At 37.1% G+C, this 14,106-nt stretch overlaps 1 protein-coding gene across 2 annotated transcripts in view; it reads right to left on the reverse strand.

The window, feature by feature from the left end:
- TTC17 (tetratricopeptide repeat domain 17) overlaps positions 1–14,106 on the reverse strand; it is a 154,498-nt gene that overhangs the window by 26,057 nt on the left and 114,335 nt on the right. For both annotated transcript variants that reach the window (XM_007181099.2, XM_007181098.2), the window contains one exon: positions 13,430–13,513. In XM_007181099.2, coding sequence (XP_007181161.1) covers positions 13,430–13,513 — 84 coding nt within the window. The remainder of the gene's footprint in view (positions 1–13,429; positions 13,514–14,106) is intronic.

The raw sequence follows: 14,106 nt of genomic DNA on the forward strand, positions 1-14,106 counted from the left end.
AAGTTGCCTGAAAAATGGCAGAAGGTAGTGGAACAAAAGGGTGAATACATTGTTCAATAAAGTTCTTGGTGAAAGTGAAAAATGTGTCTTTTATTTTTACTTAAAAACCGAAGGAACTTTTTGGCCAATCCAATATTATAAAATATTGGCTATATTCCTTGTGCTGTACATTAAAACGTCGTATCTTATTTATTTTATACCTAGTAGTCTGTATCTCTTAGTCCTCTTCCTCGTGCTGACCTTCTGCCCACCTCTCGCCTCACTGGTAACCACTAGTTTGTTCTTTGTATCTATGCAACTGCTTCTGTTTTGTTATATTCATTCACTTGTTTTATTTTTTTAGATTCCACATATAAATGAAAACATGCAGTATTTGTCTTTCTCTGACTTATGACACTAAGTATAATACCCTCCAGGTCCACCCATGTTGTTGCAAATGGCAAAATTTCATTCTTTTTTATGACCAAGTAATATTCCAGAGTGTGTGTGTGTGTGTGTGTGTGTGTGTGTGTGTGTGTGTCTTCTTTATCCATTCATCTGTTGCTAGACACTTAGGTTGCTTCCATATCTTGAATTAGTGTTTTCATTTTCTTTGGATATATACCCAGGAGTAGAATTGCTGCATCATATGGTAGTTCTATTTCTAATTTTTTGAGGAACCTCTATAATGTTTTCCATAATAGCTGTGCCAATTTACATTCCCACCAACAGTGAACTAGGGTTTCCCCTTTCTCCACATCCTTGCCAACACTTATTTGTTGACTTTTTGTCAATAGCCATTCTGACAGGTGTGAGGTGATAGCTCATTGTGGTTCTGATTTGCATTTTCCTGATGATTAGTGATGTTGAGCATCTTTACATGTGCCTGTTGGCCATTTGTATCTTTGGAAAAATGTCTATTCAGATCTTTTGCCCATTTTTAAATAAGGTTATTTGTTTTTCTAATATTGAATTGAATGAGCTTTTTATAAATTTTGGATATTAACCCCTTATCAGACATATCATTTGCAAATACATCTTCCCATTCAGTAGGTTGCCTTTTTGTTTTGCTGATGGTTTGTTTCCTTTGTTGTGCAAAAGTTTTTAAGTTTATTTAGGTCTCATTTGTTTATTTTTGCTTTTGTTTTCCTTGCCTGAGAAGACAGATCCAAAAATATATTGCTAAGAATTATGTCAAAGAATATACTGCCTGTGTTTTCTTCTAGGAGTTTTATGGTTTCCAATTTTACATTTAGATCTTTAATCTATTGAGTCATTTTTATATATGATGTGATAATATGTTCTAATTTCATTCTTTTCATGTAGCTGTCCAGTTTTCCCAACACCACTTACTGAAAAGACTGTCTTTTCCCCATTGTATATATCTGCCTCCTTTGTCATAAATTTACAATATGTGTGTGGGTTTATTTCTGGGCTCTCTATTCTATTCCATTGATCTATGTGTCTGTTTTTGTGCCAGTACCATACTGTTTTGATGACTATAGCTTTGTAGTATAGTCTGAAGTCAGGGAGCATGATACCTCCAGCTTTGCTCTTTTTTCTCAAGATTGCTTTGGCAATTTGGGGTCTTTTGTGGTTCCATACAAAATTTAGAACTATTTGTTCTAGTTCTGTGAAAAATGTCATGGATATTTTGATAAGGGTTACACTAAATCTCTAGATTGCTTTAAGTAGTATAGACATTTTAACAATATTAATTCTTCCAAACCATGAACATGGGATATCTTTCCATTTATTTGTATCACCTTCAATTTTGTTCATCAGCATCTTATAGTTTTCAGAGTATAGGTCTTTCATTTCCTTGGTTAAAATTATTAAGTATTTTATTATTTTTGATGCAACTGTTTTCTTGCTTCCTCTTTCTGATAGTTACTAGTGTATAGAAAAGCAACAGATTTCTGTATATTAATCTTGTATCCTGCAACTTTACTGAATTCATTTGTTAGTTCTAATAGTTTTTTGGTGGAGACTTTAGGGTTCTCTATATGTAGTATCATGTCATCTGCAAATAGTGACCGTTTTACTTCATCCTTTCCAATTTGGATGCCTTTTCTTTTTCTTGTCTGATTGCTATGGCCAGGTCTCCTAATACTATGTTAAATAGAAATGGTGAGAGTGGACATCCTTGTCTTATTCCAATTTTAAATGAAAAGCTTTCAGTTTTTCACCACTGAGTATGATGTTAGCTGGGTTTGTCATAAATGGCCTTTATTATGTTGAGATCTGTTCCCTCTATACCAACTGTGTTGAGAATATTTATCATGAATGGGTGTTGAATTTTGTTAAATGCTTTTTCTGCATCTATTGAGATGATTGTGTGATTTTTATCCTTTGTTTTGTTAATGTGGTGTATCACATTGATTGATTTGCAGATACTGAACCATTCTTACATCTCTGGAATAAATCCCACTTGATCACAGTGTATGATCCTTTTTATATATTGTTGAATCTGACTTGCTAATATATATATATATTTTAAAATATTTACTTAGGCTGTGCCGCATCTTTTTTTTTTTTAATTAACATCTTTATTGGAGTATAATTGCTTTACAATGGTGTGTTAGTTTCTGGACTTGCTAATATTTCATTGAGGTTCTTTGCATTTATATTCATCACAGATATTCGCCTGTAATTTTCTTTTTCTTTGTAGTATCTTTGTCTGATTTTGGTATCAGGATAATGGTGGTCCCACAGAATGAATTTGGGAGTACTGCCTTCTCTTCAATTTTCTGCCATAGTTTGAGAGGGGTAAGTATTAACTTTTCTTTGTATGTTTGGTAGAATTCCCCTGTGAAGCCACCCAGTCCTGGACTTCTGTTTGTTGGGCGTTTTTTGATTATTGATTTAATTTTAATAAAAGTATCTGGTCTGTTCAGATTATCTATTTCTTCCTTATTCAGTCTTGGAAGATTGTATGTTTCTGGAAATTTATCCATTTCTTGTAGGTTGTCCAATTTGTTGGCATATAACTGTTCATAGTATTCTCTTATGACTGTATTTCTGTGATATGTTTTAATTTCTCCTCTTTCATTTCTTTTTTAAAAAAATATTTATTTATTTATTTGGCCACGCCAGGTCTTTAGTTGTGGCATGCAGGATCTTTAGTTGCAGCATGCAGAATCTTTAGTTGCGGCATGCAAACTCTTAGTCACGGCATGTGGGATCTGGTTCCCCAACCAGGGATCACACCCAGGCCCCCTACACTGGGAGTGCAGAGTCTTAGCCACTGGACCACCAAGGAGGTCCCTTTCCTCTTTCATTTCTTATTTTATTTGGGTCCTCTCTCTTTCATTCTTAATGAGCCTGACTAAAGTCTTATCAATTCTGTTTATCTTTTCAAAAAACCAGCTCTTGGTTTCACTGATCTTTTCTACTGTTTTGTTTTGTCTTGTTTGGTCTCTATTTTACTTCCTTTCATATCTTTACTATTTCCTAACTTCTTCTAACTTTAAGCTTTGTTTTTCTTTTTCTAATTCCTTTAGGGGGTAGGTTAGGTTATTTGAGATTTTCCTTGTTTCTTGAGGTATGCCTGAATTGTTACCAACTTCTCTCTTAGAACTGTTTTTGCTGTGCCCCATAGATTTTGGAAAGTTGTTTTTTTGTTTTCATTTGTCTCAAGGTATTTTCTGATTTCCTCTTTGACTCTTTCATTGACCCATTGGTTTTTAAGTATCATGTTGTTTAGTCTCCACGTGTTTGTGTTTTTCCCATTTTTCTTTTGTAACTGATCTCTAGTTTCATACTGCTGTGGTCGGAAAAGATGCTTGATGTAATTTCTATCCTCTTAAATTTACTGGGAGTTGTTTTGTGGCCTAGCATGTGATCTACCTGAAAAGAATGTGTATTCTGCTGTTTTTGGATGGAACGTCCTGTAGATATCTATTAAGGCCAAGTGGTCTAACATGTCATTTAAGGCCACTGTTTCCTAATTGATTTTCTGTCTGGATGATTTGTCCACTGATGTAAGTGGGGTATTAAAGTCCCCTACTATTACTGTATTATTGTCAACCTTTAGGTCTTCTAATATTTGCTTTATATATTTAAGTGCTCCTGTATTAGGTGCATATGTTTATTAATGCTATATCCTCTTGTGTTGATCCTTTTATCATTATATAATGCCCTTCTTTGTCTTTTATTATAGACTTTGTTTTAAAGTGGAAAACAGTATCTAAAGATCACAATCTGGGTACTAAGGGTGCCTACTAATACTGGGCTAGTCATAGATTCTAGTCTTTTCCGTAAAATAAAGCTAGGAGATGTGTAAATATATCAATAAAATATTTCAAGAATTCTTACTAATACTTCCAATTCAAGACTAGAGATGTTTACTTATCATCATTCTCACAACTCTATGTCCTTTCACCCATACTCAAAATTCCAGTTTTCAACATCACCAACAAAATTACTCATTTATTTTGCAATACATACACCTACAATCTCAAAAGAATAACATCAATATTATTAATACAACAGTATTACTGAAAACAGTATAAGGTTTTCTTTTGTTCTTAGGGTAAGTTCCGTTAGGGATGTACAGCCAAATAACTGTGTTTTAAAGTCACTTGGAATTCTTCCTCTTGATGTGGTTATACTACCAATGGAATGCAAAGTTAGGCTCATTTAATTTTACTTTTAATTAGGAATTCTCTTATTTAAAAATTCTTTGTAATTATACAAAATATTTATTTGGTTCCAAAGTCAAAAAACAACAACAACAACAAAAAACCAATGTAGATTCAAGGAAATCTAGCTTCATTCCATGTCTTTTCTATCCTATTTCTGTCTTCCTTCCATGGGACACCATTTAAATTTTTTTTTCAAATTTAGTCTTTCATTTTAAAATGTCTTTCTATTTCTCTCTACATATATTTCCCCTCCCCACAAGTTGCTATTTTAAAAAGAGATAAATAGTAACCTAAGACATAATTTTTTTCTGTTCTTTTTTTCACTTGCTATATCCTGGAGATTACTCCATATAAGTTTATAGAGATGGTCCTCATTCATTTTGACAGCTTCAGAAGTCTCCATTGTGTGGATGTTCACACACAATGAGCAGCCACATAGGACTTTTTATTCAATCAACCCCCTACTACTGGGCATTTGGATTGTTTTAGTTTACTATTACAAATCAGGCTATAATCAACAGCCTTATTCACAGGTATTTTTGTCAGGTAATTTTTTTTGCCATTGTATTTTTAGGAAAGATTCCTAAAAGCAGGCTTGCTGGCTGGATGGGTAAATGAATGTATAATTTTGCTAGATATTGTCAATTTTCTCTCCATAGAGGTTTTCCATTTTGCATTTCTACCAGCAGTGTATGACACTGCCAGTTTTCCCATGGTCTCACCAAGGGTATCCTATCAAACTTCTGAATTTTTGCCAATGATATGGGCAGGAAATATCTCAGTGTAATTTTGTTCTTTTCTTAGCTTTCTGAGGTAGAAGCACAGATCACTAAGTTTCAGTCATTTTTTTTTAAACTAACATATCCATTGAGGGCTATAAACTTCCCTCAAGCATTGCTTTAGTTGCATCCTATAAGTTTTGATATGCCAAATCTTTATTGTCATTCATTTCAAAATATTTTCTAATTTTGCTTTCTTCACTGAACCCTGAGTCATTCAGAGGTGTAGTATAATCTGACCAAAATCATTGGGAATTTTCTATCCTTTTTTTTTCTGATTTTTTTTCTAGGTTAATTCTACCATGGTCAGAAAGTAAACTCTAAATTGCTTCAGTAGTTTAATATTTAATTGAGGTTTAATTTATGATTCAGCTTATGATCAATATGGTAAATGTTCCATATGCTTTTTAAAAATAAGAATACCCTCACAGTTGAATGTGGCATTATATAAATATCAATTATGTCAAGTTTATTAGTAAGATCTTCTATATCTTAATTTTTTGTCTGCTTAGTTCTATCACCTATTAAGAGGTATGTTAAAGTCTATCTTGGTTGTGGATTCATCTATTTCTCCTTTTACATGTCAGTGTTTAATGCTTGTCTATATAATGTGAAACTATGGTATTGGTTCCATATAGATTTACAATTTTCAATATCCTGGTGGACTGACCACTTTATCATTATGAATTGTCTTTATCTGTAGTAATGCTTCCTGCCTTAAATTCCACATTGTCTGATAGTAGTATAGTTACACCAGCTTCTTTTTATTAATGTTTGTATGATGTATCTTTTTTCCATCTGTTTAATTTCAACTGTTTTGTATCTTACATTAAGATGTGTTACTTTAAACAGCACATAATTGGTTCAAGATTTTAACCTAGTCTGATAATGTTAGCACTCTAATTGGGGTATCTAGTCCTTTTATATTTATTGTGATTACTGATATATTGGGTTTATCACTATCATCTTACTATTTGTATTCTATTTCACCCACCTGTTTTATAATCCTTTGTCTTCCTTGCCTCCTTTATGAATTAATCAAATGTTTTTTATTATTCCATTTTCCCTTAATTATACTTTCTTTAACTGTTCTTTTAGTGATTAACCTAAAAGTATAACATGCATCTTTGAATTATTACAGACAAAAAATATAAATTAATTTTATTACTTTCCTGAAATGTTAAAGCCTAACACTTTGTCTATGTGTATTCCTGGGAAATTAATCTCATGTTAACTTTTCAGCTATGTTGCCCTGGAAACATAATAAAGGTAGAATGTCACCCACATTACTAGGCAACATTGTTTATGGTAAAGATGACCTGACCGTAAACTGCCAGTGGACTGTGATAATCTGGTAGAAAGCCACAACTTTGAGCTTTCCCCAGTGTGACGTTTCTTGTCCCTTGTTGGAACTCTTGGGCTCTAGGCCCATAGGACTGTTAAAGAGGCACTGGTTCTTACATGGAACTTGAGACTTCCAGGCCAGGGTGGTTCCCACACTCATCCATGTGGTCTTGATCCCTTATCCCTGAGCTGTCAATTCGGGGGTTGGAGCAGAGAACAGTCCCCAAGACTGCTGCCAGAGAGCTATGGGGACTCCTGGAGAAATACATGAAAAGCTGCCCTGCTGGCCTGCTGTATGTCCTGTTCTATATCCTCCTGAGTGAAGGCAAGACAGGTGTCCTACTGAGGTGTGCAAGTATGAAATATCTATCGAGCTGGTCTTAAAACCACAAACAGTGGGCACTGCAGAGCAGCAGCAGCAATGAAACAGACTTTCATATCCTTGGTTCAATATGGCCAAGGCACCAGGACACAAAGGGAATGGAGAGGAAGATGCTGATAAGACTGAAGCCTCAGTGGGGGCCAACTTTCCCAGAGTCTGATGGCAGAAGCTTGACATTGTGTGACAGAGGATAAATCTTCCCCTTGTAGGAATGGATGAAAGCTGGAGACAAACTTATGCTGAGAGAAAATGCCCCACTGTCCATGAAATGGAGCTGATCAGAAACCTAGTTGCAAATGGGCTGACTGGCAAGAATGATATTGCCTTGGTGTAGTTGATGCATTTGAGCCAAAGTAGGCATTGATGCCTGACAGGGGGCGGGGAGGAGACAAGCACATGAGCTTAAGACTCCATGTTTGTAACTAGGTCTGGATCAGAAAAGGAGGTGGAGCAGCTTGGCTCTGACCCAAGTTGGGGTGGCTGTAGATCTAACCAGCACAAAGTAGTGCCCACAAGCCACCACCTGAAGACCTGGGGAGACAAAAACGGGAGAACTATTTCTGCACTAGCCCACAAAGTCAAACAGGACAACGTGGCAACCTGGCATACAAACTGTCTGTGGGGACAATGGTGGCAGCATGGTGTGCATCTGGGGCCAGAGGTGAGACCTCTGCAGAGGCTACCACGTGTGGAGAGTAACCTCAGCTGCAACCTGGGCAGCTTTCTGAGGGTTCTGATAGTGCATAATGATTTAACACTAAAATGGAGTCTGACCAATGTCATCTGCTGACGCTTAGTGATAATTATGGTAATGCAAACTAAAAACTCCCTAAAGAGACAACTACAGATGGGCTTTTCAAGAAATAATAAAGGATAATGACTGAGTATTTTAAAAGTTGAAGCAGAGAGGATATGGAGATCCTTGTTCTTTTCTGAAAGGTAAATGGGCAAGGGGTGCTTTTGCTTTGTTATCACTGCCCTTTTCTAAGTGTGGTCCTCAGATCAGCAGCATCACTCAGTATCAGCTGTGAACTTATTAGAAATGTAAATTCTCAAGCCTGGCCCTAGACCTACTAAATCAGCAAGTCCTGTCATAGAAGCCTAGCAATCTGTTTTAACAAGTCCTCCAGGTGATTGTGGTGTACCCTAAAGTCTGAGAACTACTGTACTAAAGTTAATAACTCAAGGTCATGGAGGTCAGTCTGTGAGCCTACAATGGAAACTGATGTTGGATTACCTTCTAGCCCTACTTCCCTGAAGACCTAATAAAGGGGGAATGTTAGCTGTCACCAGGCAAGACAGCTTACAGTAAAAATGGCCTTGGTTGGTAAACTGTATCTGGACTGGTAAGACTGGGAAAAAACTATGAACACCAGGTAGAAAGCTTGGAGCCTCTAAGTGCCACGGTTCTTGTAGCTAGCCGTGTCTCTTTCTAGCACTCTATGCCCATGTGGCTATTACAAAAGATACTGGTTCTCATATGGAACTTGGAGCATCTAAGCCAGGGTACTTCCCACATTTAATCATTTGATTTGTTCCCTAGCACGTGAACAGTCACTTGGCAGGAAAGAAGGGTGGGCAGAGAATGGTCCCTGGCCTAAGTGAGTGCTCATTCTGGAGGTATATGCCTGATGCTGCTGTGGTGTCCTAGCCCCTTATCCTTCTGGGTGAAGCCCATGCTAAGTGAGGCCAATTACATGAGTGTGAAATGTCTAACTGGACCTGAGAACATCTACGGTGATCAGTGCAATTCCTTCCTGCCTTTTGTATTGCTGTTGTCATGAACTGTAACCTCAGAAGACACTACTTATTATTTTGTATCGTCATACTCATTTACACATACTCTAATAGTTTCTCTTTCTGTTGCTCTTTGCTCTTTCCTGTATTTCTGAGTTTCTACCTGGAATAGTTTTCCTTCTGATTGAAAAAATCCCTTTAGTGATTTTTAATGCAAGTCTGTTGATAACATATATCTTTCAGTTTCTTGTGGTCTAAAACCTTTATCTAAACTTCATTTAAAAAAATCAAGGTATAATTTAAATACAGAGAAATGCTCAGACCTTAGGTATAACATTCCGTTTTGACTATTGCTTAAAGACACAGAAAACTTCCAACACTCCAGAAAGTCATTTCAAGTTGCTTCCCAGTCAACCGCTTCCCCCACAAAGCAATCACTCTTCTGATTTCTATCATCATAGGTTAGTTTTGCCTGTTCTAGAATTTCATATAGTTGGGATCATACACTATACACTTTTTTTGTGTCCAACGACTTTTATTAGCATAATATTTTTGAGATTCATCAATATGGATATAGGGTCTTTCTTGCAGAATAGTATCCAGTGTATAAATATAACACTGTTTATCCCTTCTTCTACTGATGGGCATCTTACTGTTTCCAGATTTTTGGCTGTTACGAATAAATCTGCTGTGAACAATTTTTAACAAGTATTTTGTGGACATAGTTTTCATGTCTCTTTGATAAATACCTAGCAGTAAAATTACTGGGTCATATATGCTTAACTCTTTAATAGACTACCAGACTGTCTTCCAAAATGACTGTACCATTTTATACTCTCACCAGCAATGTATCAGAGTTCTGGTTGCTCCATATCATCTTGAACATTTGTATCATCAATCTTTTTCATTTTAGCCCTTCTAACTCTCATAATGTTTCTTGCTTCAAAGTTTTTTTCTTTAATAAGAGTGTAGCTATATCTGCTTTTTTTACTGTTTGCATGGTATATTATTTTCCATCTTTGTACTTTCAACCCTTCTGCATCCTAATATTTGAAGAGTTTCTCTTATAAGCAGCATATAGTTGGATTTTAAAAAATCCATTCTATACAAAATGCCTAAATTATAAATCTTTTTTGTAGTTAACTACTGATATACTTTATTTACTATTTTACTATTTCTGTTCTATTTTTATGTGACTTTACCTTTCTCGATTTTCTTTGGATTAATCAAATGTTTCACATTACTCCATTTTCCTTCCACTGAATTATATTTTAAAACCGTTTTTAGTAGTTAGCCTAGAGCTTAAAACATACATTCTTACTTATTTACAGTCCAATGCAAATTATTTCTTTTACTACTTGGCTGATACCAATTAAACCTTAGAACTTTTAAACTCCATTTATTTCCCTCCCATCATTTATGTTACTGTTGCCATGAATTTTAGTTATATATAAAGGTGAAGCTCCTCAGGGCAGCACAGTTATCATTTTGTACAATTACTCTTCATTTATATTTTCTTTCCAGTGTTCTTCTTTCCCTCTGGCATGTCCATATTTCTATCTGTGATCATTTTTCTGAAGAACTCCCTTTAATTTTTATTTCAGTGCAGGTCTATTGACGCCAAAGTCTCTGAATTTTTATTGGTTTAAACACATCTTTATTTCACCTTAATTTTTGAACAGTATTTTTGCTGGTATAGAATTTTAGGCTTGCAGTTTTCTTCTTTAGTACTTTAAAGATGTCATTACATTGGCTTCTAGTTTCCATCATTTCCATCGAGATGCTGTCAGTTTTATTGTTGCTCCTTTTAAAGGCACTGCGGTGGATAAAAGGTCGGCCATAGTCTTTGCACTGCCAGCAGGTGGAGGGTATTTCCCCTGCCCTGGGACTTTGCTTTGACAGATGGAAGGGGTGAAAGTGGTGCTGTTCCACCTCTGTGCATGGACTCTAAGCTTCTGCTTTCACCCTCTTGGAGCCCCGAGCCACCAGGTAAAAAGGTCCAGTTTCTCTACTAGAGAGACTATTTGGAGAGAGACGATATCCAACTGTGTCCCAGCTATTCCAATCACTCCAGCCTTCTTTGGCGGTCAGCCCAAGTTGGGTCTCCACATGTCTATAGTTGCATGAATGATTCCAAGTCAGATCAGAAGAAGGTCCAGCTCAGGTTGTAGAATCTTGAGCAAATAATAGTTTTGTTTTAAGCCAGTAAATCCTGGCATGATTTATTAGGCAAAAAGATAACTGAAAATAGTATTTGGCATCAAGAATGGAGTGTGGGGCTTCCCTGGTGGCGCAGTGGTTGAGAATCTGCCTGCCAATGCAGGGGACACGGGTTCGAGCCCTGGTCTGGGAAGATCCCACATGCCGCGGAGCAACTGGGCCCGTGAGCCACGATTACTGAGCCTGCGCGTCTGGAGCCTGTGCTCCGCAACGGGAAGGGCCGCGATAGTGAGAGGCCCGCGCACCACAATGAAGAGTGGCCCCCGCTTGCCACAACTAGAGAGAGCCCTCGCACAGAAACGAAGACCCAACACAGCAAAAATAAATAAATAAAAAAAAAAAAAAGAAAGAATGGAGTGTGGCCCCAACAGAAACTTAAAGCATGTGACATAAGTCTGGGGAACGGGTTGAGGACACTTGCCGAAGGAGCAGCAACAGGACCATTAATGAAGGTTGGAAGAGCACTGGGGATATTGCTACTGGAGCCTGGAGAAGCGGCATTATTATCTATTGGCAAAACAAATAGTGAGGCTGTATCTCGGAATATAGGAAAATACCTAACAAAGTTGTGGATCTGGTTAGGAAGACCTCTAGGAAGAGCGCTGAAAGTGACAAATGGTTTTTTAAAAATCACCTATAATTTTTTTAGGTATTAAAAGAGAGAGGAGACCTAAACAAGGAACTGTGCAGTTTTCAAGCAGAATTTAGAGAAAATGCTTCCAATCTGGGACTTGCAGGGTTAGAAAATGAAACTTTCTCAATTGCCAGCTTCTCTAGTCAGCACAAGGTTTTGACAAAAAGTCAAATCCACGTGATACCAGTAAAACTATGGCCTCAGGATTAAGATCAAATCAAAAGCACGGCAGTAAGACACTTGGTTACTACCACCTCAGAAAGATCTGAGTCTAGATTTAAGCCTCACAGACTCTCCATTAGACCAAAGGTATCTAAGAATCTTAAAGGTATTGTCCTGGACTCATGTTCAAAGGAGATAGGGGCCTTCTTGAAGAGATCTGCGGGTGTGGCTTTTGTCTGATGGGATGGCTTAAAATTTGAAAGTCCACAAAGCTTTTCTAAGAAGTTGTGCCAGGGATAGAGACAGGCAGCAGGCTGAGTAAGCTATTCAGCTACAAATACAGGACACTCCTAAGGAAAAGGAAAGACAGCTCAGAGAGAAGAGCTGAAAGCTGAGCAACAGATTAGGAAACCAACCCCAGGGAAGCAAAACAGGTTCTATTCAAGGAATATATCCCTGGGCTTCCCTGGTGGCACAGTGGTTAAGAATCTGCCTGCAAATGCAGGGGACACAGGTTCGAGCTCTGGTCTGGGAAGATCCCACGTGCTGCAGAGCAACTAAGCCTGTGCGCCACAACTACTGAGCCTGCACTCTAGAGCCCGCGAGTCACAACTACTGAAGCCCGCATGTCTAGAGCCCGTGCTCCGCAACAAGAGAAGCCACTGCAATGAGACGCCCGTGCACTGCAACAAAGAGTAGCCCCCGCTCGCCGCAACTAGAGAAAACCTCTCACAGCAACGAAGACCCAACTCAGCAAAAAATAAATAAATAAATAAATTAATTAATTAAAAAGGAATATATCTTACCCTGGAATTGGGGGAACCAGTGACATATGGCCAGATGAATTTCAGAATTCCCATGGAATAGTGATTGCTGAGTGCTTTCCACTTCCTCTCTTTTAAACTGATGCGATTATCCTACCCCTACCTACTAGAAGTTGAGTTGACCCTTTTAATCACTATTTTATGTTACCTCTTCAATATCATTACAATAATAAAGTGGAGAGATTCTTAACCATGAAATAATTAAATTAAAATTTAAAAACTTCCTCTTTATACAAATATCACACAGAGGCAGATGAACAGTCTTAGAGACTCTTAATTATATTTTCTGTAGGCTGTAGGAAAATATAGTTGTGCAAATATTTTTCATGACTTCAAAGAAAAAAGATATTTCAAGATGTGATTCCCACCCACCATCCAAAATACCAAATATTCTTTATCACCAAAAAAGGAACACCTGACTTATTTCCCATACCTAGATTCCATAGTTCACAGTAGCACCACCTGAATATATCCAAGCTGGACTAAAAAAGAGAAAACTGACCATGTAAAGTTTAAGCACAGAAGGTAAACAAAGCAGCAAAAAAGAATACTAACCAACTGATGGAAAAAGTAATGGAAAAGTGATTGAAACATTTCATGTCATCCCTTCGGTACCAAGTATTAAGTAACTAACAGAAGAGGTTAGAGCCACATAGTGGCAAATAATCTGGAAAAGTTAGAAAGTGGGCAATAGTTTAGAGCTTTCCTACAGAGTGACTTACCTTTTCCAAAACTTTGGCAATTCGGGTGCCAATTTGTTCAAGTGACTGTTGTGGATATTGGTCTTTGCCAAGATTTTGCAATACCTGGTATAGGGAGGAAGATGGTAGATTAGAGGAGTGAAAATGAGGTGAGGTCTGGTGACACTGCTGATGCTGAGTTGGGCACTGTACCACAGGTGCAGACTGCTTCTCTGGGGTACCTGCTGTGGTCCTGTTGGTAAAGCATTTTGTGGAAGATACACTGAAGGCCATTTTACCATCCCCTCAGCCTTCTCTCACTTAACAAAAATTATGGACATGTAAAACACATTCATTATAGTATTATAGAATATAGAGTAAATAAAGAAAATAAAAAGCACTTGTAATCCTGTCACCCAGACACAACCACTGTTGATATCTCTTATGTATCTTTCAGATATTTTTCTATGTACACATATATTATTCCTCTCACAGACTGTATACTATGGGATCACACTGTAAACTATCACCTACATTTTCACATAATATATTCTAAAAATTTCTTCATGCCAATACATATATTTCTACTACATCTTTCTTAATGGCTCTTATTGTATACTATCTCACGTCTATACCAAAACTTACTTAACAAATCCTCTACTTATTTAACATGCCTCTGCTGTGGCATGTTTTCCAATTATTCTTCTAGGTATATGCTG

The sequence above is a fragment of the Balaenoptera acutorostrata genome, chromosome 9 (genome assembly GCF_949987535.1).
Source record: "Balaenoptera acutorostrata chromosome 9, mBalAcu1.1, whole genome shotgun sequence".
NCBI lineage: Eukaryota > Metazoa > Chordata > Mammalia > Artiodactyla > Balaenopteridae > Balaenoptera > Balaenoptera acutorostrata.